This window comes from Suncus etruscus, chromosome 11 (genome assembly GCF_024139225.1).
Source record: "Suncus etruscus isolate mSunEtr1 chromosome 11, mSunEtr1.pri.cur, whole genome shotgun sequence".
Lineage (NCBI taxonomy): Eukaryota > Metazoa > Chordata > Mammalia > Eulipotyphla > Soricidae > Suncus > Suncus etruscus.
In genome coordinates, this window is record NC_064858.1 from 47378856 (window position 1) to 47406035 (window position 27180).

General features: G+C 38.1%; 1 protein-coding gene across 1 annotated transcript in view; it reads right to left on the reverse strand.

The window, feature by feature from the left end:
• Positions 1–27180, reverse strand: part of EEA1 (early endosome antigen 1) — a 132689-nt gene that overhangs the window by 99498 nt on the left and 6011 nt on the right. Inside the window, exon 2 of the mRNA XM_049782801.1 lies at positions 6384–6476. Coding sequence (XP_049638758.1) covers positions 6384–6476 — 93 coding nt within the window. The remainder of the gene's footprint in view (positions 1–6383; positions 6477–27180) is intronic.

Genomic DNA, 27180 nt, shown 5'->3' on the forward strand with positions numbered 1-27180 from the left:
AGTGCAAGGATAAAAAAAAAACTGGCATATCTTTAAAGCAGGAGTTTATTAATACCTGTATCAAAGAGAAAAGAAAAGGAAATAGTGAAAAGAAATGAAGCCATAAATGTAAACAGGTCATTTTAACCACAGAAAATTATTATTATTACAAATTAAAAACCTTCTAGAATTAGGTAAAAAGTTCAGACATTAAGTATAGCTGGAAGTCAATACCCAGAGTTTTAACCAAGAAAATGAAAAGACAAAATGCTATGTTTTAAAAGACTAAATCCTCATGTATGTAATCAAGGTGTTTAAATAAAAAATATATTTAAAAAATAAAATAAAAAAATAAAAGACTAAATCAATTGAAGCTAAAAGGAAAAGATATGGGCAACACTGCAAGAAAAAAAAAATCCATGCAAGGGGACCAAGCAATAGAACAGTGAGTAGGGTGTTTGCCTTACACAAGGCCAACCCTGGTTTGATCCCCAGTCTCTGCCTGCCAGCAGTGATTTCTTTTTTGTTTGTTTGTTTTTGTTTTTGTTTTTGTTTTTTCTGGGCCACACCCATTTGATGCTCAGGGGTTACTCCTGGCTAAGCGCTCAGAAATTGCCCCTGTCTTAGAGGTTCACATGGGACGCCAGGGATCGAACCTCGGTCCTTCCTTGGCTAGCGCTTGCAAGGCAGACACCTTACCTCTAGAGCCACCTCGCCGGCCCCAGCAGTGATTTCTGAACTCAGATCTGGAGTGCCTCTGAAGTGCCTCAGAAGCTCAGAGCCTGAGCACCACCAGGCATGGCCCTCCAAATAAAAATAAAATAAAATAAAAAATAAAAGGGACTAGCTTGTTTAAAAAAAAAATTCCATGCAAGGGCCAGAGCAATAGCACAGCAGATAGGGCATTTGTCTTGCAAGTGGATGACCCAAGTTCAATCCCCAAGCCGGCTAGGAGCCTGGACACCAGGGCCAAAAGTAATCCTGAGCACCACTGAGCATGGCTCCAAAACAAAAATAAACAAACATAACACAAATCCATGCAAGAGTAAACAGGTGTTAGTGTGGTTTAGGAAGAACCAACTGAGAGGAACTAAAATCATTACTTATGCACTTTACATATTAAAACAATTATTTGATATGTATCATGTTAAATTATAATCATCAAACTTCCTAAAACACTAAATCTAAATTATCCTCCCTACCAAAAAAGTTATAAAAGGTGCTTTAACTACAATGGCGATCATATTAATAGCCAACTATGCCAAACTTACATTATAATACCTTAAATTTACACAATGTTCTATGTCATGTCAAATATATTATTAAAATATTTTTCTAAAAACTCTCTGAAGAGGTGATAATTAATTTGAAATTTAGAAATGCTTATATAAGGAGACCTTTCCAGTCATGCAAGGGAATTCTACTCCTGTCACTATTAAGCTGAGGGTGACTCTCTGTGTGGAACTGAGGGTCACCAGGGCCACACAACAGTGGTGCTCAGGGGCACTAAGCCTATGGCTGGTAGTACTCAGAGGGCCCAGTGATGTTAGGGATAGACCTAGGGCCTTGCATATGCCAGAAAAACATTCTAATCCTTTGAACTATCTCCCCAACCCTTAATTTTTTTTAAGGGACAGTGCCTTAAAAAGCCAGTTAGAGAATGTTCCAGGTAGTGAGAACGTGCAAAAAATCTTTCTATTAAAGGAACAAATGAAGACTGTGTTGATCAAAGTCAAGTGAATAAGGAGGAGAGTAAAAAGTAAAATCCTGAAGATAGACAGGAATGTAAGGTTTTGAAAAGGAAAATAAGATATAATTTATTTTGTTCAACAATAGTCAAGGAACATTTTTACCTGGGAAAAGATCTGATGTGATTATAGTATTTCTAGCTACTTTTTGAAGGACTGGCTATAAAATAACAGAGTAGATCTTATAGCTCAGGTTAACAAAGGTGTTGGCAATAGAAATGAAAAAGAATGAATAAAGATGGGAACGATATGGAGTGGAACTATCTAAGTAATAAATATAACAAGTGAAAAATGAAAGATCAAATTTTCTTGTAACTACTGAGTTTTAGCATCAGATACTTTTCCATGATCAAAATAGCTAAAGGAAAAGTACGTAGAATGGTAAAGCAGAAACAGGTGCTAGGAAAGAATATATTCACTTATTCATGTATATTAAATATACATGAATTTAAAACATTTATTAAAGAGCTAAGTTTCTATGTGTATCTAGAAAGAAATGAGCAAATTAAATTTCAATTAAGTAGATGGAGAAAATAAAGCATAGACCAAAATTCAATAAAAGGGGATAGAAGCAAAAGATTAAAAAAATTAACACTCAAAGTCTATTTCTTTGAAATCTTAAACTCCCAGACCAGAGAAATAGCTCAACCAGCTGAGTACATGCAAAACATACAAGAAGCCCAAGTTTAATTCCAGCATAGTATAATACCCCAACACTAATGGAAGCAAAATCTGAGGGCACAGAGTCAGGAGTTACCCCTGAACATTGCCAAGAATGACAAAGGAAGGAAATACAGAAAGAAGAGAAGAGAAAAAAGGAATGGGAGTAAGAGGGAAAGAGAAAGAGAATGAAAGAAAAGCTATAAGCCTTAATATTTCTAATAATCAAATGCAAAAATCCTCAACAAAAATAATCTCAGGAATATATAAAATAGTATTAATAACACAGTGATCAAGCAGAGTTCATATATACAAATTCATATATTCAAATTCTTAATTTCTTTCTCTGAAGAATCCTTTTACACACCCCCAAGAACCTAATTTGTTATAACAAATGGATTAAGACAGGTAATAAAATTAAAGATAGGTATAAAATGTAGTTTTGTACTTCTAGGTCAGAGAAACAACTGGTAAAACAAGAGAAAAAAATGCCACTTATGTTAGTGATTAAAAAACCAACCACAAAGTAATAAGGAATAAATTTAATAAAAGACATTTTTGAGAAGATGGGTTAAACAACATTAACACCGCAAAAAATATTAAAAAGTTATATTCCAAAAATGCCAACTACTTTTATGATGGGAAGATATGAGACTTCTGCATTGCAAACTATAAAACAAGGGTAAGCTAAATTAAAGTATGTATTTATGTGCATGGAGTAAAGGGTTCAATATTAAGATATCCTCTTTTGGAGCCAGAAACATAGAACAGCAAGTAGGGCATTTGCTTTGCAAAAGGCTGGCCTGGGTTAAACACCTAGTACCATAGAGATGGTCCCCCAAGAACCATCAAAAGTGATCCCTGAGCATCACTGAAACCCCACCACTATCCCTAAAAATAAAACCTCTCCCCCAAGTTAATTTATAGATTATACAGAATACTAAGCAAAATTCAACATGGCTACACCCAGCACAGCTCAGAACTTACTCCTATCTCTGTGCTCAGGGATCATATGGGTGCTGGGGATCAAACACAGATCAGCTACATGCAAGACAAGCAAGCAATTTAACGGCTGTACTACTATATTTTGTGACCCATAAAATGATATTTTAATACATTGGGGGAACTTATCTGAAAAAAGAATTAGTAACCATGGAATAGGTAAAAGAAAAATCATATATGCATTAAAGACATTAACCATTAAGAAAACAAATTAGACTTCATCAAAAATAAAAGTTAATTCTCTTTGAAAAAGGCCATTAGTAATATGAAAAAGCAAGTCACAGACTAAGAAAAAAAACAGATAATTACAAGTATCTGATTGTGGAGTAAGTATTAAATTAAGATCCAATACCATTAACCACCAAAGAGACTTCAGGGACTGCAAATGGCCTATCATATCTATATGAGCAGAGCTGGGAGTGAGCCTTCAAATATATAAATAGAGTGTAAGTTCAAGTAGAACCATTTTAAAGTTCCACTTCCCCTCAGCTCACAGAGGTCTGTCCTCTAGTCAACAATCCTCCTTGCAAAGAGAACAGACAACTGAGTACTGCTGAAAATAATTCATGACAAAGGTAAAAATAAAAATAGCAGAAGCAGGTATTAGGCAAGCTGATAATGTAGGAGAGAGTGAAAATCAGAGCATAAGAAAAAAGATGGAAATTCCAGAGGAGGGGCTGATGCGATAGGGTGTTTGCCTTGCACATGGCTGATCCAGGACAGACCTTGGTTCAATCCCCGGCGACCCATATGGTCCCCCAACCAGGAGTGATTTCTGAGCACAGAGCCAGGAGTAACCCCTGAGCATCACTGGGTGTGGCCCAAAAACCAAAAACCAAGAAAAAAAGAAAAATGAAGTTCCAGAGGATAATGGACCAACCTGACTTTGTGTACTCAAGTAAAATAAAGAATACAGGGGCCGGGCGGTGGCGCTGGAGGTAAGGTGCCTGCCTTGCCTGCGCTAGCCTAGGATGGACTGTGGTTCGATCCCCCGGCATCCCATATGGTCCCCCCAAGAAGCCAGGAGCAACTTCTGAGTGCATAGCCAGGAGTAACCCCTAAGCGTCACAGGGTGTGGCCCAAAAACCAAAAAAAAAAAAAAAAAAAAAAAAAAAAATAAAGAATACAGGTGCAAGAATAGTTTTGATGACAAAATAAGGACATTTATCCAATTATTCACATCTTCACAATACCGTAGAAGGTGACCAAGGAAATATATGAGAAGACTAAAACACACAGGAGATTTCAGAGGATTGCAACTATCCTTAGAAAGTTTTAAAGTTACCCTAATGAGAAAACAAAGCAACATTAAAAGGCAAAGCTACCCATTATATAGTATCTGGAATTTGAGGTTTTTTTAGATTGGCAAAGTTGAACAAGGTTACTAGACTGCTTTTCAGGGATTTTTTTTTTATTATTATTATTTTATTGAAACCATTGTGATTTACAATCATCCATAGTTGGATTTCGGACATACAATGAATCAGGGCCAATCCCACTACCAATGTCCAAACTCCCTCCACCAATGTCCCCCCAAGTGCATCCCATTCCACCCACTCCCCACACCCCCAGGCCTGCCAGTATAACAGAGCCATTTTAAATTTAGATGGTTAAAGTTTGGGTCTCTTGGACCCAGAGAGATAGCACAGTGGCATTTGCCTTGAAAGCAGCCAATCCAGGACCAAAGGTGGTTGGTTCGAATCCCGGTGTCCCATATGGTCCCCCATGCCTGCCAGGAGCTATTTCTGAGCAGACAGCCAGGAGTAACTCCTGAGCACTGCCGGGTATGACCCAAAAACCAAAAAAAAAAAAAAGTTTGGGTCTCTTGATTCCATTGTTATTGCCTTTGGCTTGGATATTTAGTTCTATCCTTTTTAACACTAAAAATGCACCTGAGTCTGCTTGAACCCTGGCCCCCATCATTTCATATTTTTATTTCTACATTAAATACATGATGTCACACCAGTTTGGCAAATTTTCACTACATGTGACTTAATGAAATTCAAATAACTTTTCCTTTACTCTCACAATCTTGCAAACTCTTGCTTACAGTTAATATACATATACATAATGCATGAGGTCAAAGAAATATAAAGTTATAGCTAGAGAATGTAACAGGATGAACGGATAAAAGGAGACACTTCTGAAAATAAATGCAAGCAAGAAGGATTAAACAAAAGAGTTGCAGAAGAGAGAAAAAGAGATTGTAAAGTGGTACAGTTGGCTGATAAAGTAATGATTGACAAAAATGTCAGAGCAGAATGTATTATCTCTTAAGGACAGGATTATGGTTTCTGTGTTCATTTTCTTTCATTTTAATAATAAAATATTATTTGTTAAAAAAATATCTATGTTAATCCCACTACTAAGGTTCACTCCTAGAAAAATTGGGGGTTATATGTTTTAGACTTACTTTATTAAGGTAAATAAGTGGTCAGATATGAAAGTTCTTGTAAGGTCATAAATTAATAAAGTAAATAATATATATATTTAATGACAATATATACACATAATCTAATATTAAAAACCAATGAATTTGGGAAGAAGGGAACTGAGCCATACCTGGTGGTAGTCAGGGCTTATTCTCGATTCTATGCTCAAAAAAATCACTCTTGGTGAGGCTTGGAGTACAGGGGATGAAACCTGGGTTAGTCACATGCAAGGCAAGTACACTACCTGCTATACTATCTCTCCAGCCCCAAGAGTGAATTTTTCCTTCATTCACAGATTAAAATGTGTTCACTAATCTGGTATAACATTAGAATATTTTAAAAATTGGCATTACTATTTTTCAGCATAAATACATATTTTCAATCTAAAAGTCTAACATCCAAACACCATTATATACCTAAAGTATTACTGTTTCAAGGGTTGTTCAAATTCATAAAGACTTATGAGAACTTTTCTAAAAAAAAAATTTAAATCATCAGTTTTTACTCCAGATATTTGCCATTTTCCCTTAAATGTTAAAATTTCACTGCCAAATTACCATACCTCTGAAGAGCTTTCATTATTGACCTCCACTGTGTTTACAGGAGCTGCTGATGAATCTAAATCAGAACCTTGAGAGCCAACTCTCCCAGGAGTCTGAAAAATAAAGGAGAAAAAGATAAATCAGACTAGATACTAACATATCTTCATTTAAAAATTATAATAACCTAAATAGTAACAAGGATAGTCTTACACATAAAAATAGATGTCATCTCAATAATATCTGAAACAATTCTTTATTGAAGATTGTGTTTAAAACTAACAAACTTTCAATGTGCATTATTTTTTAGCTTTTTTAATTGTTTCCTTTTGTATACAGCATTTTATAACTCACTTTCATAAAATATTTTACTTAATCATAATATGATCTGAGAGACAGGACAAGTGATACTTTTACAGTTGAGGAAATATTCAAAGCAGCTAAGAGTGTGACAAAATTGAACTAATGAATTAATGAAAATCAGAAAGAATCTGTACACTGAAATTCTAATCTTTTTACTCTTCTTATATTTCTCTCTATATCTCTAAATAACTGTAATAATTTGAGTGGTATTAAAGTGACCAAAAAGTGTCCCAAATAATTTTATCTAACGATCCATGTATCACCTAATAACTATCAATCTATCTCCAATACTTGATATTCCATTACCAAAGATACAGTTAGAGAGTTAAAGATCTTTTTGCCATGCCAACATTCATCAAACATTATCATTAATACTTGGCATTACCTTAAAGAAATTAGAAACCTAATGAAAAGTTGGGTAAAACCAAAAAACACAAGTGTGACTCAATCTTCAAAAAAACTTTTACAAACCATCTAAGTGCACACTATCATTACTCCCACTTTACACAAAGAGAGTGCCAGGTGTAGAGACTAGTCTTTGCCTTGTAATGGTAGAACACTTCATCACAAACCACACCATTTCTTGATTGGACCTCACCATCAAAAAGCATCTTAAGAACCCAAGGCCAAGAACAATTTACTATAGTACACATTTGTTTCAAAACCAGGACATCCTATACATCGTGCAATAAATAATTAGCATAAGGGTCAAAGAGCTGAAATGGTAGCTTTGTAAGAAAGATGATGCCCAGGTTCAATCCCCAACATCTCTAGGAACAATCTGAGAGTACAACAATCTTGGAATACTAGGTATGCCCCTCATACCTCCTCCTCCAAAAACAAAAAGAGGGGAAGGAGGATAGTATAGCAATTAGGGCATTTGCCTTGTGTGAGGTCAGCCTGGACTTGATCCATGGCATTCCATATGATCCCCTGAGGAATCACCAGGAGTGATTCCTGAGGCTCAGATACAGGAGTAGACTCTGGGAACGACTAGCCAAAAAAGAAACAAAAATAAAATCATATAAATGCTAAATCATGTTGAGACTGAATGTATGATATAATATGCCATATGATAGAGATGTGACAAGTAATAGTAGTTGATTATGATCCAATTGCTAATCAATTGTACTCGAATGTAACTGTTATAACTGTTGTAGATGCTAGATGCTTAAGATGCTCATGGTGCCTGCAGTTCTTGCCTTTGCCTCCACTGCTCCCCTTGACTCCTACCCCCTTCCACCCTTGAAATCTTCCCAAGCCTTGAGCAGGTCAGCATGAACTTTAAGTAGGATGTTCCCATTACAATCAACTGATAATACACATCTGGCAGTATACAACACCCACATCAGCAAGTTTGCTCAAACTTAAAGAATGAAAACACCAGCTGGAGAATACCCCCCTGGGGGGGGGGGGAGAAGGGGGGAACTGCTATAATTGGAGTGGAAGATGGGTAGACTGTCAGATTGGATACTGTGTTTACACATGGACCAGAAATTGGTCCATTTTACAAACCCTAGTTTCCATATCAACCCTCCCCTTAAGATCCCTTAGGCCTATATAAGATGCCTCCACAACTTGCTTGGGGCCTCTGGTTTCAGTCTGCATGACAGAGCCAGTCACCCCAGCTAGCTGGAATCAATAAGCCTGCTTTGCTGTTTGCATTCCTGTTGAATATGGAGTCTTCATTTGAGGCAGTGGGCCTCCATGGACCCTAACAGTCAGGGTAAATTGAAACTATTTTGAAGTTCATCAACTAAAATAGTCATGAAGGCATCTGCTATCTCAATTTTTCAATTTTAGTGTATCTACCGAGAGGAACTTCCTGATCCCTGCTACATCCAGGACTCCCTCAGTTGCCAATATCAATATAAATCTTTTGCACCCAGTGCCACACAGCTTGTTGCCATCTGCTGTCCTTTTCCCAAACCACGTGGACACTAACATGTGGTTTTAATTTATTGCTGAGATTTCCAGGCAGATTGGCCCAGCACATATCTTAGAAAATATACAGCCTCAGGCCAGAGCAGTGGCACAAGTGGTAAGGCGTCTGACTGCCTTGGACAGACCACGGTTCGATCCCCCAACATCCCATGTAGTCCCGGAAGCCAGGAGTGAGTTCTGAGTGCATAGCATCACCAAGTGTGGCCCAAAAACCAAAAAAATACAGGAAAAAAAAAAAAGAAAATATACAGCCTCAAAAATCAGCCGACTAAACCAAATAATTAGTTGGAAAGTTCTCCTATCATACTTATATAAGTGTACTTGATTAGGAAAATAACCTAAGAGGCAGATATACTTCTAGCCACCTTTTATACAATCAATCCAATGGACTACTTTCTTAAATAACTGTTGGATTACTGATCCTACCCTAATCAGTATTCAGACTGCACCCTAGGGTGGGATCCAGTGATGGGATTACTGGATCACTCTCTACTTGGTATTCCTTCCCCACCCTAGGGTGGGGCCTGGTTCTTGTGAATAAAAGCCTGGGTTTCAGGAAGGAAAGCTCTCATGCTTTATTCTTCCTCCACTAAACTACTTTCCTTCTTAGGAGCAGAAGGTTTGTATGGTAGAATTCCAGGCTTGATTGTTGGAATTCCTGAACCTATTGCACCTTTTCACTGTGTGGATTATTTCCTGCATCACCTATACTTCCAGACTCACATCTCACCAGATTCTAGTTTTGGAGTCTGGAGCCCTGAACATCTGTTTATTATGAATGAATGTTGAACCTTATCAAATGCTTTCTGTGCATATATTGATATGAACATATGGTTTTTAATTTTCCTTTTGTTGTATTTTGTTGTATTTTGAACCATCCTTGTATCTTTTGAATGAATCCTACTTAGTCATTGTGTCTGACTTTCTCGATAAGGCATTGGATGCTATTTGCTAGGATTTTGTTGAGGGTCTTTGCATCTGTGCTTATCAGGAATATTGGTCTGTAGTTCTCTTTTTTGGTGGTATCTGCTTTTGGTATCAGGGTGATGTTAGCTTCATAAAACTATTTGGGAGTGTTTCTGTTTCTTCAATTTCCTGGTAAAACCTGAAAAAGATAGGCAGTAGATCCTTTGGAAAGTTTGAAAGAATTTGTTAGTGAATCCATCTGGGCCTGGGCTTCTGTTGTGGGGAAGAATTTTGATTACCATTTTAATTTCCTCAATAGTGATGGGTCTGTTCAGATATGCTAGATCATCTTGGTTCAACCTTGGGAGTTTATACAAGTCCAAGAATCTATCCACCATTTCTTTCAGGTAATCATATTTTGTGCCATAGAGTTCCCCAAAGTAGTCTCTGACTACCCTTTGAATTTCTGTAGTATCTATAGTAGTCTGCCAGTTTTCATTTCTGATTCAGTTTATTATTGTTTCTCTTCCTTTCTTTGTGAGTTTTGCTAGTGGTTTGTCAATATTGTTTATTTTTTCAAAGAACAAACTCTTGCTTTCATTGATCTTTTGGATTTTTTTTTGGATTTCCCATTCATTGAATTTTGCTCTACACTTTATTATTTCCTTCCATCTTCCTATTTTTGGTTCATTTTGTTGGTCACTTTCCAGTTTTGTTAGTTGTGACATTAAGTTACTGTGTAGGCCCCTTCTCCTTCCTGATAGATGCTTGCAAAGCCATAAATTTTCCTCTTATTAGTACTTTTGCTGTGTCCCACAGGTTCTGATAACTTGTGTTAGCACAAGTTGTGTTATCATAACTTGTGTTATTTGTTCTCATTTGTTGACAGCAATCTTTTGATTTCCTCTTTGATTTTGTCTTTGACCCATTGATTGTTCAGTAGTGAGCTGTTTCATTTCCAGGTGTTAAAATTTTTTCTCTGTGTCTGCTTGTTATTCACTTCTAATTGCAGTGCATTATGATCTGAGAAGGTAGTATGTACAATTTCTATGATCTTTCCTTTAAGTAGATATGGTTCTGTTTTCAAAAAGGTCAAAAGGAAGACTTCTTGGACCAAAAGGTCTCGGAATTTCAACCCTCCAATTGAAAAGTGCTTCACTTGGGGCTGGAGAGATAGCATGGATGTAAGGCATTTGCCTTGCATGCAGAAGGATGGTGATTCGGATCCCAGTATCCCATATATTCCCTTAAGCTTGCCAGGAGCGATTTCTGAGCATAGAGCCAAGAGTAGCCCCTGAGCACTGTCAGGTGTGACCCAAAAATCAAAAAAAAAAAAAAAAAAGGGAAAGGGAAAAGAAAAATGCTTCGCTGACAAGTGGTCCTCCCACTCATTGGTCAGGCTCTTGTAGAATTCCCCTTATTCCTTCTATCTCTAGCTGGTATTTTTTTCCTCTTCTTCTTTCTCTTCCTCTTTTATCTCCCTTCTCCTCAGTTTCATCATCATAGACCATTAATCTTTTCTCCAGGTACTCAATTTGGTCCTCTTATGGATGTAGAATAACTTTTGTTCCTTGATCCATCACACACCATGGAGAAACTCACAGAGGTTTCCCAGGCATATTGCTCATCATAGTTATTCGACTTGCTGATTATCGTCACTTTCACTGCAATCAAGTAGATCAAATAAAACCCAACCCCAAACAGATCAAAAAGATGTCAGCACCTAGGTCCAGAGTGTTAGCACAGCAGGTAGGGTCTTTGCCTTGCATACAGCTGACTTGGGTTCGATCCTCAGTAACCTATATGGTACCCAAAACTACCAGGAGTAATTTCTGAGCACAGATAAAGGAGTAATTTCTGAGTGCCACCTAGTTATGCCCCAAATCAAAAGAAAACAAAAAAGATATTAGAATCTGCCTTCAATGCCTCTATGAAGGCTTTGTCCTGGACTTGAGATGGTGCTGAGGGTATTGATCTGGTAAGTCTTGATAATGCCAATATCCAGGTCCATGATCATGCATTCCTGGTTGTTTATGTGCAGCTTCTTCTCTAAGTCCAGCTTGATGGAGTTCACCAAGCTCTTATAGCAGATCTCAGCATGGCTATAACTTGGAAATGAGTTCCCACAGGAGGAGCTCTTCATTAGAGTAGAGTGTTAAAATAATGATACAGTACATGAGCATTCAGATTACCATCATCTCAAACTCGCGGTCCACGGGCTGCAAATGGCCCTCCGTATAACATTTTGTGGCCCTGCCCTAAAGGTATCTTTTTTTGTTTTGTTTTGTTTTGTTTTAGTTGTTTGGGTCACACACACCCCAATGTTCAAGACTTACTACTGACTTTGCACTCAAGGATCACCCCGACTTTGCCTCCTGCGTCCACCAGGTAAATTGAGTTTGAGACCCCTGATCTAGAAGGTGAATATCTCCCTCTCTTCCTCCTCCTCCATAAGCAAAAAAAAAAAGCACTCAACACAAACAGAGCAAACAAACATAGGAGCAGCTCAAAAAAGGTACACTTTTACCCCTGAAAATCCCAGGAAAGAAATCCCCAGGAAAGCTATATCCCAGGGATATAGCTCAGTTTTAGAATACTAGATTTACATGTATGAGGCCCTGAGTTACATGCCCAGCACAACAAAAAATTAATTACATTCCCAAGGAAAATGTTTTCTTCTCATTTCTTCCTTAGTATAACAAATATCCTCACTTCTTAAAAACTCAAATAGGTATACAAATATTAACACAGATAGCAGTTTTAGACAACAGTTACAAGGTAACAAAAACCTATGTCCATACAAAGCAAACTGTGGTTTAGACACAGAATATTATATAATAAATATATATAGAATATATATAATAGGATATATAGAATATTATATCTAGAATATATATAATATTATATATAGAATATCTAGAATATTATTAGCCTATAATATAAAGGAAATTCAGACACATCCTATAACATGCATGAGATAATATATTAAATAACATGTCAGACACAAAAAGTCCAGTAGTCTGATACCACTTACATTAAGTATATAAAAAATCAAAGTCTTTAAAATAGAAAGTAAAATAATGGTTAAAGGCTAGCCATCAAGGGGAACACAAAGAGTCATTGAAATACAGGGCCTTGATATGTAATGATAAAATTATCTAAAGGTATCTAGTTTACATAAATTGTATACTTGAAAATGATTAAAAACGGTCAGTTTTATATTGCCACAATTTTAAAAATATCAAATTTTAATTTGAAACCTAACTAAACCTCAGAGATACATACAAAACATTATTAGAAATAATTTAACGAGGCCGGAGAGATAGCATGGAGGTAAGGCATTTGCCTTGCACGCAGAAGGATGGTGGTTCGAATCCCGGCATCCCATATGGTCCCTCGAGCCTGCCAAAACTAACTTCTGAGTGCTGCCGGGTGTGACCCAAAAAACAAAGACAATAATAATAATAATAATAATAATAATAATAATAATAATAATAATAACAATAATTTAAGAACATAGTGTTAATGAGATATAGTGAAAGGGGAGAAAAAGCTACTAAAAACTAATAAAATTTATTCCACAACTTTACTAGTAGTAACAGTAGTAATGGCATCAGTGTTCAGGGACCTTATGTAGTGTTGAGATTTGAGCCAGTGTCATGACCTCAGCCACATGCTATGTCAAGCACCTTAACCTTTGTTCAACTTTCTAGTCTGCCACCTTATTTTAAGTCTTAAATTACTTAGGGAAACTAGGAAAGATACTAAAATTTCCTGGAAAAAGCCCCTGTATATCATATTCAAGATCATAGAAAAAGATCTTAACATTTATTATATAGAAATATATCTAACAAAGATAATTTGTTGCTGGTAATTTGGTGCTGGAGAGTAGAGAAGGCAGATCCCTTGACTTCCATGCTTTCATGGGTTTGATCTCCAGCACCCTCTATATCTCGAAAACTACCAGGAGAGATTTTTTTTTATTTGTTTTGGGTCACACCTGGCAGCACTCAGGGGTTACTCCTGGTTCTACACTCAGAAATCACTCCTGGCAGGCTCGGGGGACCATATGGGATGCTGGGATTCGAACCATCGTCCCTCTGCATGGAAGGCAAACGCCCTACCTCCATGCTATCTCGCTGGCCCCCATACCAGGAGAATTTTTTAATGCAAAACCAGGAATACCAATTCAGGCAGGGGATGGGAAGGAGGGAGGGCAGTATTGGTGGCTGAAATGTTGCACTGGTGAAGGGGGGTGTTCTGTTTATGACTGAAACCCAGCTACAACCATGTTTGTAATCATGGGGCTTAAATAAAGAATTATACTAAAAAAAAAAAAAAAAAAAAAAAAAACAGGAGTCTTCCCAGGTATGGGGTTAAGGGACACCCCAGACCGCAGGCATTTTCCCTAGCTTGGGGGGTGCTGGGAGGCTGGGCAGGCCTCCAGCCATTCCCCTATTTCCTCCTGGACTCTAGGCCCGGCCTGAGTGCCACCTTGGGTGGCCTGCTGTGGGTTCCAGGTGGACTCTATTAGGGGTCTCCAGGCTTCCCCCCTTTCCTACTCTAGGAGGAAGAGCAGAGGGAGGGGCCAGGCAGATAGCTGGTTTCTTGTGCTTTGATCCTGGAGGCCGGCTCTTCCCAGGTATGGGGTTAGGGGCACCCCAGACCACAGGCATTTTCCCTAGCTTGGGGGTTGCTGGGAGTCTGGACAGGCCTCCAGCCATTCCCCTATTTCCCCCTGGACTCTAGGCCCGGCCTGTGTGCTACCTCGGGTGGCCTGCTGTGGGTTCCAGGCAGACTCTATCGTGGTCCTCAATTGGATTTTTGAACTAGTTCTAGCATCCCCATAGGCACCAATCTTGCCATGTGATACTGTTCTTCCTTTGCATAGTCACATTAAAATGCGAAATTATATACAAACATGTTCTTATAGAGATGAGAACACACAAATTTTCTTAAACGGTGACAATTGTGTCCACTGTCTTAAGTTAGATTGTTTATTTTCCCCACTTTTTATCTTTTTTTCTCTTTGTGAACTGTTCAATAAGGAACTTCGGTGAAAGAGTCCCTCAGTTTAATGCTTACGTTTGAACCAGGTCATGGAAATTGTTGGACTTGTTCTTACGTCCCCCTTATGCACTGATAACACCAGGTGGCATTATTCCTTGTTTGCATGGGCACATTAAAATGGAAAATACTACACATACAAATAAGTTCTTATCTAATAGAGATAGGAACACACAAATCTAGTGGTGCAATGGAACCTTATATCCTGAACATTGACATGATGACCTGGCACAGGCCTCAGAGGTTTGGGCATTTTCCAGTCACCCCTGAACCAGGGAAGCCTTCTACGAAACATCCAAAGTATCTATGACATCACCTGGAAGCAATTCTCTACCAGGGAAGACCCTACTGCTGCTCTGACATCAATTTACTCAAAAGAGTCTTCCCTTAACACTGAGAAGATTTAAACAACAACAACAACCTGCATACTGGACAGGGCTTTCTGCATTGCCCTTTAATTGTGAGTTGAAATTAGATGCCGCTCCGCACCATCCTGACTTCAATGTAGGATATACAGATTCCAGGACCTTCAATACAGAAACAGGATATCAGCAGAAGAGACTGAAAAATATAACTGTATGGGCACTACAAACAATGACCAGGATTGGACAAACTAGTTTGCTTGGAGCCTAGAAATGGTCTTATGTCAGGATACTTCAGGGGTAAGGTCTCCTTGTGCTTAGGCCAAAAGTTTTTCCTTTCCATGACCCCCAAACTTTGGTGGGCCTATGCAAATGATAATTGCCACTCTAACATTGTTTATACAGTGCTCCTTTGACTCTAAACCTTTAAGAAACCACTAGTAAAATTATCTGGAACTGCAAAAATAATGGTTTACATTAGTGTTAACATATATGCTTTTAGTTACACTAGCAATCTGGGGGAGAAAGGAGGGAGAAAGGGATATATGCTTGGGAACAGGGATGAAGGAAGGACAACACTGGTGGTGATGGATATTCCCCTGATTCAATGTTAATATGTACCTAAAATACTACTGTGAAAGATATGTAAGTCATTATGATAAAAAAGTTGTTTTTATTCAGAAATGTTCTTTGACTTACATGTATTATTATATTATATTAATTATATGTTATGTTATGTTATGTTACTATGTTATGTCAGTTTACCTCAATATGTTAATCAATTTTGTTTCTTAAATAAATTCTTACAATAAAAAAACAGGAATACCACTGGGTGTGGCTCAAAACCAACAATAAAAACCTAATATGGCTAAGGATATTTGATAAAATTATGCAAAAATTATAAAATTAAAATCCACCCTACATATTATTATCTTTTATCTTTTATGATGTAAAATTCCCTGAAAAATAGACAAATAATCAGTTAAACTTGCAATTCTGGTTCCCAATGACAGACTGTGAAACTCTGAAATACAAAAACTGGGAGAGGGGTTTACTTTCAAAAACACTGCAATACATTACTCAGTATAACTAATATTGACAACAGCAGCCTCAGCTAATACTTCTAAAAAAGACATGAGGTTAAGATGGTCCTTTATGTAAATCTAGTCAAGATAATGGAATAATTCTTTGTATCTCCACCCATCCTACCCCAGGACAACAACCTATATTGAAGTGGAGGCTGCTTCCAAGAAAAGGACATAATCTTGGGTTCAGCAGCTTCCTTCTTAATGGACAGCACTGTTCTAAAGGAGAATCTTGGTGTGCCACACCAAAACAGTCACTCTGATGAATGCACCTTCCTTGCATTTGAGATACTTGTAGAAATGCATGGATATAATGAGAAAGGGAAGGCAAAGAGCTACATAGGAAAAAAAGTTCTGATAGCCTACCACTAGTCACATACCATGATAGTCACCTCAGATAAATTATCATATTGTGTAAGAAATCAATCTTGCTTCCTGAAGACATTTTTCCCTCAACAAAGTTACTAGAAAATATGGCTAGGAATTGGCCCAATGGCTAAGGCACCTCTCTTGCAAGCACAAGGCCAAGATTAACCTTGGTATCATCACATATACCAAATGTAATCATCAAAAGTCTGCCATTATACCTGGCAAGTTTTGTCTGTGAGCTCTAGCACCACAGCCATATCTTTCGATGCTGCAGCTACTAAATAAGTACCAGTACTAAAGGGTGAAATCCTAGTAAGCAACATAGCTAAGAAATGTGTGAGCATTGTGGCTAGCAATTTAATACCCCATAAGCACATGTTCACACACAACCCAAATGTACTAAAGTACAACTAAAGAGTAGATCAGCCCGGGAAGCACATGTATAACAATGCAACTAAAGGATCACAGTCTGTAGTAAACATCAAAGCTGAGTGTTCAGTATTGCAAACCCTACAAACCAACTACAACTACCACAACCAAATGTATACAATCATATATGTTGTCATCACAACACTGTCCAGAAGAAAAGATAGATAATATAGGCAGTCATAAAATACCAAAGAATGGCTTTTCTTTCTTGATCTGGAGGCTAGCTCTAGCCGGCATGGGGTTTGGGGAGACCCCAGTTCGAAGGCCTTGTGTGAGCGACCGAGCACCCACATGTTTAATGGAACTCTGAATGGATTTTCCACCGTCTGATTCAAGCCACAAAAAGTTTGCATAGCCCCAAGCCAAAAGAACACTGCAAATAAATTTAGCTCACCACAGAGAATCTGGCTTAACTAGATTCCTTAATCTTTCCATGGAACCTGTTTTTGTAACTGCTCTCATAAACGTAATTATAGATAGGTTTTTGTAAGGTTTAAACTGTAATCCTTATTTGCTTGCACAAAAGAAAGATCTAATAAGGATTTGCTTCCCCTCCCCCCATCCTGCCAGGTTCCTCCTTATCCTTCCCGCCATCAAAATGTGTCTATGCTCCCATTGGTTAAAATCGTTGTACCTGTACAAATCTGATTGGCTTAAATTTCAATCCTATGTTGTTGCTCCTCCCACTGAAGCAGGGCATAAAAACCCTCCTCGCTCCCTCAATAAACCTCTTGACAGGAACTCAGCTTGAGCGCTTTATTAACTTCTGCGGCTTAATTTTCTAGGTGTTCACAAAAGAGCTTAACACTTGCGAATTATTTGTATTCGCCTTCTACCTTCTGTCCTGGTTGAGAGAAAGCTGCTGGCCGGAAATCTCTCCCATTAAAGGGCAGAAGCGGAGGCGGGTACAGCCTTGTCCCTAGCTTGGGGTGCTGGGAGCCTTGGTAGGCCCCCAGCCATCCCCTCTCCTGCCCCCCGGCCTCCAGGCCTTCCCTGGGACCCAGCCCAGGCAGCCAGAAAAGGTGGGTCCAAATTGGGGGGGGTACTGAGAGCTGCTCATTTTTATTAAGGCAGTCTCTGGCAATTTGAACAGTCTACATGTTCAAAACCATGCGGGGGCGATAGCCCCCATGTGCACAGTAAATATTAATAGTATTTCCTATCCTTCAGTTATGTGTTGTGTATGTAGAATGTCCATCTTGAATTCTGCCCCTTCGCGCACCCCTGAAAGCTCATTTTCACTCCTTAACTCTATCATCCCCAAGCATCAGTACCCCCCATTTACCCTTTTTAACTTCAGTATTTCACAGTCCCAATCACACACCAAAGTGGTGCACTGGATTTAACAACCCCCAACTATTTCAAAAGGCATAAAATAGACACGTATGGCTTTTGAATATTTTATGTCTATTTTCTTTGACAACTATAACTCTTACTAAATATTCTCTTATACAGTGAAGATTTTCCCCACTTTTTATCTTTTCTTCTCTCTGTGAGCTGTTCAATATGGAATTTTTGGTGAAAGAGTCCCTCAGATTAATGCTTATGTTTAACCATGTCATGGGGATTTTTGGACTTGTTCTTGCAGCCCCCATATGGGCCTATAACGCCATGTGGCATTGTTCCTTGTTTGCATAGGCACATTAAAATGGGAAAATACTATACATACAAATATGTTCCTATCTAATAGAGGTAGGAACACAGAAATCTTGTAGAGTAATGGGTCCTTACACCCTGAACAGGTGAGGCACAGGCCTCAGAAGAATGGGCATTCTCCATTCACCCCTGAACCAGTGAAGCTAACTATGAAACATCCAAGGTCATTTATAACATCATCTGGAAGCAATCCTCTACCAGGGAAGACCCTACCGCTGCTCTGACATTGACCTGCTCAAAAGAGACTTCCCTCAACACTAAGAAGAAGTGACAACAATGACCTACTTGCAGGACAGGGCTCTCTGCATTACCCTTTTATTGTGAAGTGAAACTAGCTCTACACCACGCTGACTTCAATTTAGGATATGCAGATTCCAGGATCTTTAATACAGAAACATGATACCAACAACAGAGACTGTAAAAAATAAAAGTGTATTGGCACTACAGACAATGACTTGGATTGGACAAACTAGTTTGCCTGGAGCCTAGAGTTGGTCTTCTGCCAGGAAACTTCAGGGGTAGGATCTCCTTGTATTTAGGCCAAGGCTTTTCCTTTCCATGTCCCTCATATTTTGGTGGGCCTGTGCAAATGATAGCTGCAACTCTAACACCGTTTATATGGTGCTCCTTTGACTCTAATCCTTAAAAAAAAAGCCCACTTAAACTTTTGTAATTAACTTAAACTAATATGCATGGGCAAGGAAATGTAAGAAAATACTATATCTTCAATGTTTAAGAAGTTACATAAGTTTTATGGCCTTAGATTGCTTTGTGTACTGCTAAGAAATGTTATAACATACTACAATCTGGGGACTTGAAGGACAAAGTAATTGTACATGGGTTCTATTTTATTTTTCTTAATGTTCTTTGGCTGAAAGTTCAAAATTAAGGTATCAGCAAGGGGTTTTCTTCTAAGAATTCTGTTTATGGGTGATTGTCCTTCACTGTAACTTTACCTTCTCCTCTTTCTTTACATCTTTGTTCTCATAATTAAAAATAAATTTATGGGCCTGGAGAGATAGCGCAGCGGCGTTTGCCTTGCAAGCGGCCGACCCAGGACCAAAGGTGGTTGGTTCGAATCCCGGTGTCCCATATGGTCCCCCATGCCTGCCAGGAGCTATTTCTGAGCAGACAGCCAGGCGTAACCCCTGAGTATCGCCGGCTGTGGCCCAAAAACAAAAATAAATAAATAAATAAATAAATTTATAAAAATAATACCAAAGAATGAGGGTGAAATGAGAAAAGTGATAGAAAAGAGCAATATAGTAGGTGGTATGAAAATTGGGGGGTGGCTGGGGCCAGTTCAATAATACAGTTGGGTAGGGCATTTACCTTGCATGCCACCAATCCTGGTTTGATGCCTGGTATTCCATATGGTCCCCTGAGCAACCCAGGAGTGATTCCTAAGTACAAGACCAGGAGTAACCCCAGAGAACTGCCAGGTATGACCCAAAAATCAAAAAAGAAAAATAAATAAATAAAATTGGAGGTAGGGAGAACATGCTAAAAATAGGTTGAACAGTATCCAGATGTATTAGGATTCATTATATAACATCAGAAAAAATTTGAATTAACTTGCAGATTCATAATCCTATTATTTCTTTAATTAGCAGCTATTTTGTCCTATAAATTCTTTAGATCCTAGTTTAATATATTGTTGTGGTACTGGGGATCACATACATATAAGGGAAGTACTGATAAGCAACATTACTGATCTTCCTAAAAAAGTCTTTTGAGATAATACTCATTGTACTATCTCTCCAGTCCCTGGCTCGATTTCACTGGGACCCTTCTAGGCTCTTGGATCTAGGTGAATGCACTCTTCAAATCTGGAAAATTCTGATCTATTATTTCTTTAACTAGTGGGTCATCAAATTTGCCTTCCTTTTTCTCAGGTCTCTAATGATTCCTATATGGTATCCTTGAACTCATGCAATAGTTCTGTTGTCTTCTAGAGGTTTCTAGAAAATCCCTGAATCTTTCCTCTGTTTCTGTTATTATCCTACTCAGATCTATTAAAATTTTTAAATCACCCATCTCTTCTAAGAGTCATAAGAGAATAATGGAATATTAAAAAATTCCATGAAACTAGCATCTCACCAAGACTACTCCAACAAAATAGATTTTAAGAAATAATACAAATTATTATACAGACAAAAGCTTGGGAAATCTTAACCTTAAAATCACCTTTACAAGAAGTATCAGAGGAATTTCTTTAAAAGATAAGGCAGGAGGTGGAGGACGGGGCGGAGAGGAGAAAAAAAGGATAAGGCAAAGTTATCAGCAACACTGAGTATGACATTTGTTTGTAGCTCATATAAATACACTCTACAGAACATGTTTATTCCATCAACCTATGTAAATTCCCCCAGAGATGTCAGTTCTTACACTGTGCATTCAACTCCAACTACAAATATATTTTTTTACAATTTTATTCAATTTTACTTTATTCTATTACTTTACGTTAGTCAAATATTCCACCAACATCTCTGTTAAACACACCACTCACATTAAAATTTCTATATATTTCTTGATTCAGTGAAATTCAATCTGTTCTCTAATTTCAAAGGAATTATTCAAACTATCATCATCCAGTCTGTCAAAGAGATCATGCATCCAAAAAGACAATCTGAAAAAAGGAATTCTGACTCAATAAAAAGACTTGAAAATCTTAAAATAAAAAAATCCAAATGAGGGACCAGAGAGATAGCACAGCAGTAAGGCGTTTGTCTTAAATGCAGAAGGATGGTGGTTCAAATCCCGGCATCCCATATGGTCTCCCAAGCCTACCAGGAGCAATTTCTGAGCATAGAGCCAGGAGTAACCTCTGAGTGCTGCCAGGTGTGACCCAAAAATCAAAAAAAAAAAAAAAAAAAAATCCAAATGATTCGAATATGCAATCACTTTAGGTACTACTGTTCCTTTCCAGATATATTAACACTTAATGGAGTCAACCTCTCTACAGAGTCATCAAGTAGTCAACAAATGTGATAAATTTTCAGAAGCACTATTTGTTATAATGGCCAGCGCAGGTATGGAGTTATGTCAAAATTAGCATGAAATAAGGTATAGAAACTGGAGCATAATGAACTGAGTGTCAAAACAAAAATTCCACCAGAAATCAAGCACTAGTTTAAATTGCTGAGCCATAGATAGTACAGCAGGTAAAGCACTTACTTTGCATACAGCCATCCCAGGTTCAATCCCCAGCATCCCTGAGCACCATCACTAAGTATTCTTAAGCACAGAGCCAGGAGTAACTCCTGAGTATTGCTGGGTATGGCCCCTAACCAAAAAGAAATAAAGTGCTAAGAAAGAGAAGAAAAAAATTGCTACAGCCCTAATTTCTAAGAAATAAAATAAGAAAAATAAAAAAAACTTAAGAAAAAATTTTAAACACTACCCTAACACAGCTCAGTCTAGTCGAGAAGTAAAATAAATTTAAAAAAAAAATTTTTTCTACAGATTCACAGTATATCTATTCTATACTGAATGTTTACTAATTGTTGGATACTATGGTGAATACTTCATGAATATTATTTCATTTAATACTTATACAATACTATGAAGAACCTATTTTCTCAAGTTATAAATAAAGCATCAAGGTCTCAGAAAAAGATTAAAATCTTGCACAACCCAGGAGTGATGATGGTCCAATTCCAAAAGCCTATATTTAAACAGTATGGAGTGGTTTGGAAGAAGGGAGAATAAAAGAGAAGCAACTGCAATTATTAACTGAGTGATTTAAAAATGGAAGGACATTAAATCAACTGTTTCTACAAGGAAATAAAAGGAAGATCAGGACTAGAGCGATATAGCACAATGGTTGATTGTTTGCCTTGTACACGGTCATCCTGGATTCAAGCCTGAGCATCCCATCAGGTGTGACCCAAAATCAAAAACAAAACAAAAAAGCTCAAAATGTGATAAATTTTCAAAAGCACTATTTGTTATAATGGTCAGTGCAGGTATGAAATTATGTCAAGATTAGCATGAAATAAGGTATAGAAACTGGAGCAAAATGAACTGAGTGTCAAAACAAAATCTCTGGACTTCATTACTCACCTCCTATGAGCACTGAGTAATTACTATGAAGGAGTGATTCACTTTTTGTAGAGATTACCTAGGGAAAACATTTTGGATATTATCCTTATAACAAATTTGATCTTTTATTATGTATTTATTTAGTTTGGGGGTCCACCTGGTGATGTCCAAGGATTACTCCTGGCTCTTCATCCAGTAATGACTCCTGGCTTGCTCCTGGGACCATATGGGATACCAGTGATCAAACCCAAGTTGGCTGCGTGCAAGGCAGTACTACAGCTCTGGCCCTGATCCTTTTCTTTTTAACCCCATGAGTTTTGTTTCTTTATTGTGGGGCAACACAAAGCAGCACTCAGGAATTACTCTTGGCAGGCTCAGAGGACCAAATGGAATACCAAGGATTGAACCCAGATTGGCCTCATGCAAGTAAATAGCAGTCAAGCCCCACCCCTTGAGCTTTTACTGTATACAGTATAAAATCCAATACATTTAAAGGGGGCAAAATAGGGGCCACACTTAGCTGCACTCAGGACTTATTTCTGTCTCTGTGTCTAAGGATCACTCCTAATATGGCTCAGGAGATCACATGGGGTAGCAGAGTCTGAACCCAGGATGGCCAGATCTAAGGCCAGAGCCCCAACCAACAATACTCTCACTATAACCCAGTCCAAAACCCTTTATCATTATCCTCACTCAAATGGAAAAATACTCATAATCCTCCAGGCTGTATTGCCCAGTATCATACTGAGATAGTATTTGTTTTATACTGAAGCAGGGATTTTCCTAGCACCTGTCCCTCAAATTCCTTCTTTCCCCTGCTCTTCTCGTCGGCCATTTCCAAAGTTTACAAAGCCTCCAACAATCTCTATTCCTTGTCTGTTCCTTCCCCAACCCTGTCCTAGAACTGCATTTACTTTATGCACATAAAATCTTGTGTACATCTAGTAATAACATATAACATTGCTTTATAATTATCTAGGTTATCTGTCTTCCCATTAAAACTCCTAAGTTTTTTATCCCAAAGCTCAACACAGTAATTAGCACAGAATAAAATGCTCAACAGCATAACAAGTGAGTATCTATGAAAATACAAAAATAGAAATGTTTTAAAAGATTAAAAAAAAAATAGGGACCGAAGAGATAGCACAGTGGTAGGGGTGTTTGCCTTACACACGGTTAACCCAGGACAGACCCAGATTCGATTCCCAGCATCCCATATGGTCCCCCGAGCCTGCCAGAATTTATTTCTGAGTGCAAAGCCAGGAGTAACCCCTGAGCGCAAAAGGGTGTGGCCCAACCCTCCCCCCCAAAAAAGATTAAAAAATAGAGAAAATGTTCCTTGAAGAGATTTAAGGTACATATAATAACTAAACACCAACACTAATAACAGTGTTAACAGTGATAACAGCAAACATTTAGAAAACTTACTATGTGCCAAATACTATTGTAAAAAAAAATTGTGGGGGGGTTAACAATTTTACTGAGAGAAGGTTCTATCTAATTCTAAGGAAAAATGTGGGCTAAGAGAGATAGAAAAGGGAGCCAAGAGGTAAAAAAAAAAGGGGGGGGGGAGAAAGGATAAAGAAAAGGGAGGGCAAGGAAATAAGAAAGAGAGGAAAAAGGGAGCTGTGCACCCTAAAAAAGATACGGAGAGGGGCCAGAGAGATAGCACAGTGGTAGGGTGTTTGACTTACAAGCGGCTGACCCAGGACCAATGTTGGTTTGAATCCCAGCATCCCATATGGTCACCCATGCCTGCCAGGAGCGATTTCTGAGCACAGTGCCAGGAGTAACCCCTGAGCGCTGCTGCCAGGTGTGGTCCAAAACCAAAAAAAAAAAAAGGGCATGGGCAACCAAAGAATGAAGCAAAGAAAGAGAATTTATACGTTCCAGGCAAGTAAAAAGGGAACTGCCACAGGTTTAAAAAGAATATTAGCCATTTTATTTTTCCCCCTTTTTGCAGGACTTGAGATTGAACACAGGAACTCGCTTAGACATGCAGACATGCAAGGCCTCTTTCACAAGGGAATCACATCTCACAATCTCAGCGAAAGTTTTTTGTTTTGTTGTGATTTGCTTTTTGGGTTTTTTTTGTTTTTTGCAGTCCCAGGATTGAATATATTATCTCCTGCATGAACATTTAACCATTGTACCACATTCTAGACTCTGTTGCTATATAACTTTTTTTTTTTTTTTTGGTTTTTCGGGTCACACCCATTTGATGCTCAGGGTTACTCTTGGCTAAGTGCTCAGAAATCGCCCCTGGCTTGGGGGACCATATGGGACGCCGGGGGATCGAACCGCGGTCCTTCCTTGGCTAGTGCTTGCAAGGCAGACACATTACCTCTAGCGCCACTCTATATAACTTTTACATGTATTAATTTATTTATTCTTTCTAACTATCAGTAAGAGTGCTATTATTATAATAAAGCTAATTAGATGCAGATATATCAAATAACTTATCCAGTCACACAACTAGTAGCAGATGTGCAGAAAATCCATCTCTGGCAGTCTTAGGTTAGTAGTAGGAGATGGTTGACTTTGAGACCACATCCACTGGTGCTTTTAAACTTCCAGTCCTTAAGTGCAGAAGTCACATCTGGCAATGTCTTGGCAGACCAATTTCCCAGGGATTGAACAAAGGTCAGTCATAGTCAAGAAAAGTGCCTAGGGCCCGGAGAGATAGCACAGCGGTGTTTGCCTTGCAAGCAGCCGATTCAGGACCAAAGGTGGTTGGTTCGAATCCCGGTGTCCCATATGGTCCCCCATGCCTGCCAGGATCGATTTCTGAGCAGACAGCCAGGAGTAACCCCTGAGCACTGCCGGTGTGACCCAAAAACCAAAAAAAAAAAAGAAAGTGCCTAAACTCCTGTAATAACTATTCATCCCTAGGAGTGAATTTCTTTATTCACTAATTATTTAGCTCAAGCAAAAGACCAACCGATCTTAGCTCTAGCCTTTATTCTTTTATATCTTTTTTTTTTTTTTTTTTTTTTGGCTTTTGAGTCACACCCAGCGGCGCTCAGGGGTTACTCCTGGCTCTAGGCTCAGAAATCACTCCTGACAGGCTCAGGGGACCATATGGGATGCCAGGATTCAAACCACAGTCCTTCTGCATGCAAGGCAAACGCTTTATCTCCATGCTATCTCTCTGGCCCCGATTCTTTTATATCTTAATCTCTTTATCATTAACATATTAAAAATAAATTTACACAAAAATACACTTCTTAAAATATGCTTCAATAAGCAATAAATTCACCAAAATCAAATATACCTTTAATGTGGAACACCTTTCCTAGCAACATGAGGTAGTTTAGACCAGACTAATCATATTGTATAGTCCTAAGGACTCTTAGTTCTTTTCTTTCTTAACACTCATCCAATAATACAACCAGATAATTTTACCATTTTTTGACCAATTCTGCTCTCCTCTAAACAGTAAGTGCTGTAAGAATCACATCTTTTTACTCATTCTATATCCACATTCTATATCTATACCAAATGTTCAGAAAATATGTTCAAAAGGTTTTGCTGTTCATCATTTTTTAAATTTGATCAGACTGTCTCATCCCAATACAATTGATCAGTACCAAAAAAATTAAAATCGCTCATCTGACCTCTGCTAAGACTATGGCTTTTAAGCATGACAATCTTCCTAAAATATTCTTTCAACACTTAACAGGTTTCAACACTCCTACTAGGTGCTTAATGAAAACTAGAATATATCTCCAATATATAAAACTTGGCTCATTAATTAGTGCTAATTAAAAACACTTTATAGCAGAGCATTCACTTTCCATTTTCTTTGAAAGCGTAAGATAAAAAAAAAAAAAAAACATATGTGGGATACTGAGAGATAGCTCAATAGGCTGGGCCCATGCTTTGCAGTCAAGAAGGCCAAATTAGATCCCTGGCACCTCATGATCCCCCAGGACAGAGGAGTAGAATCCTGACCCTCTTCCCAACTTTTCCCCCCATAAAACAAACTCACAAGTGAAATTTACAGATGAAATTTTCCTCTTTATAGAAGGAATAAAAGGCATTTTTATCACAAGAGAAAGAGATTTTGGGACAAAGAAATCTGTAGTTGTTAAGCTAACCATTTTCTGCCTTTTTCCTTACCATTTACTAGCTCTAACTCAAATTTTAGTCCTGTCAAAGAAGTTTTATCTAAAAAGTGTAAATACTTCCTGCTCTGATCACTTCTTCAATTTAAGATTTCCTTAATATGTAAAAACTTAGGAACACATGTAAACTTTCATCCTGTTAATTAGCCAGCTAACACACATAAGCCAGCTATACACATAAGCAAGGGCAACAACATGCAAAATATAGTACATTGTTTAATAAAATCTCACTGATTCCCGAGTACTGTAAGGATAAAGTCCAAATTTTCAGTTAGAATTGTCTATTACAGAAAAGAAAATAAGAGCCAGACCTTGATCTCTGATACCATTTCCCACTGAAAGAAATAGAACTCCTGGGAAATTACAGGACTTAAGGCAGGTAAAGGGTAGGTAATAGAATGAAATATCTTTTTATCTTTATGTTTCTTGTTTTGTTTGGGAGCCATACCCAGCAATGCTCAGGAATTA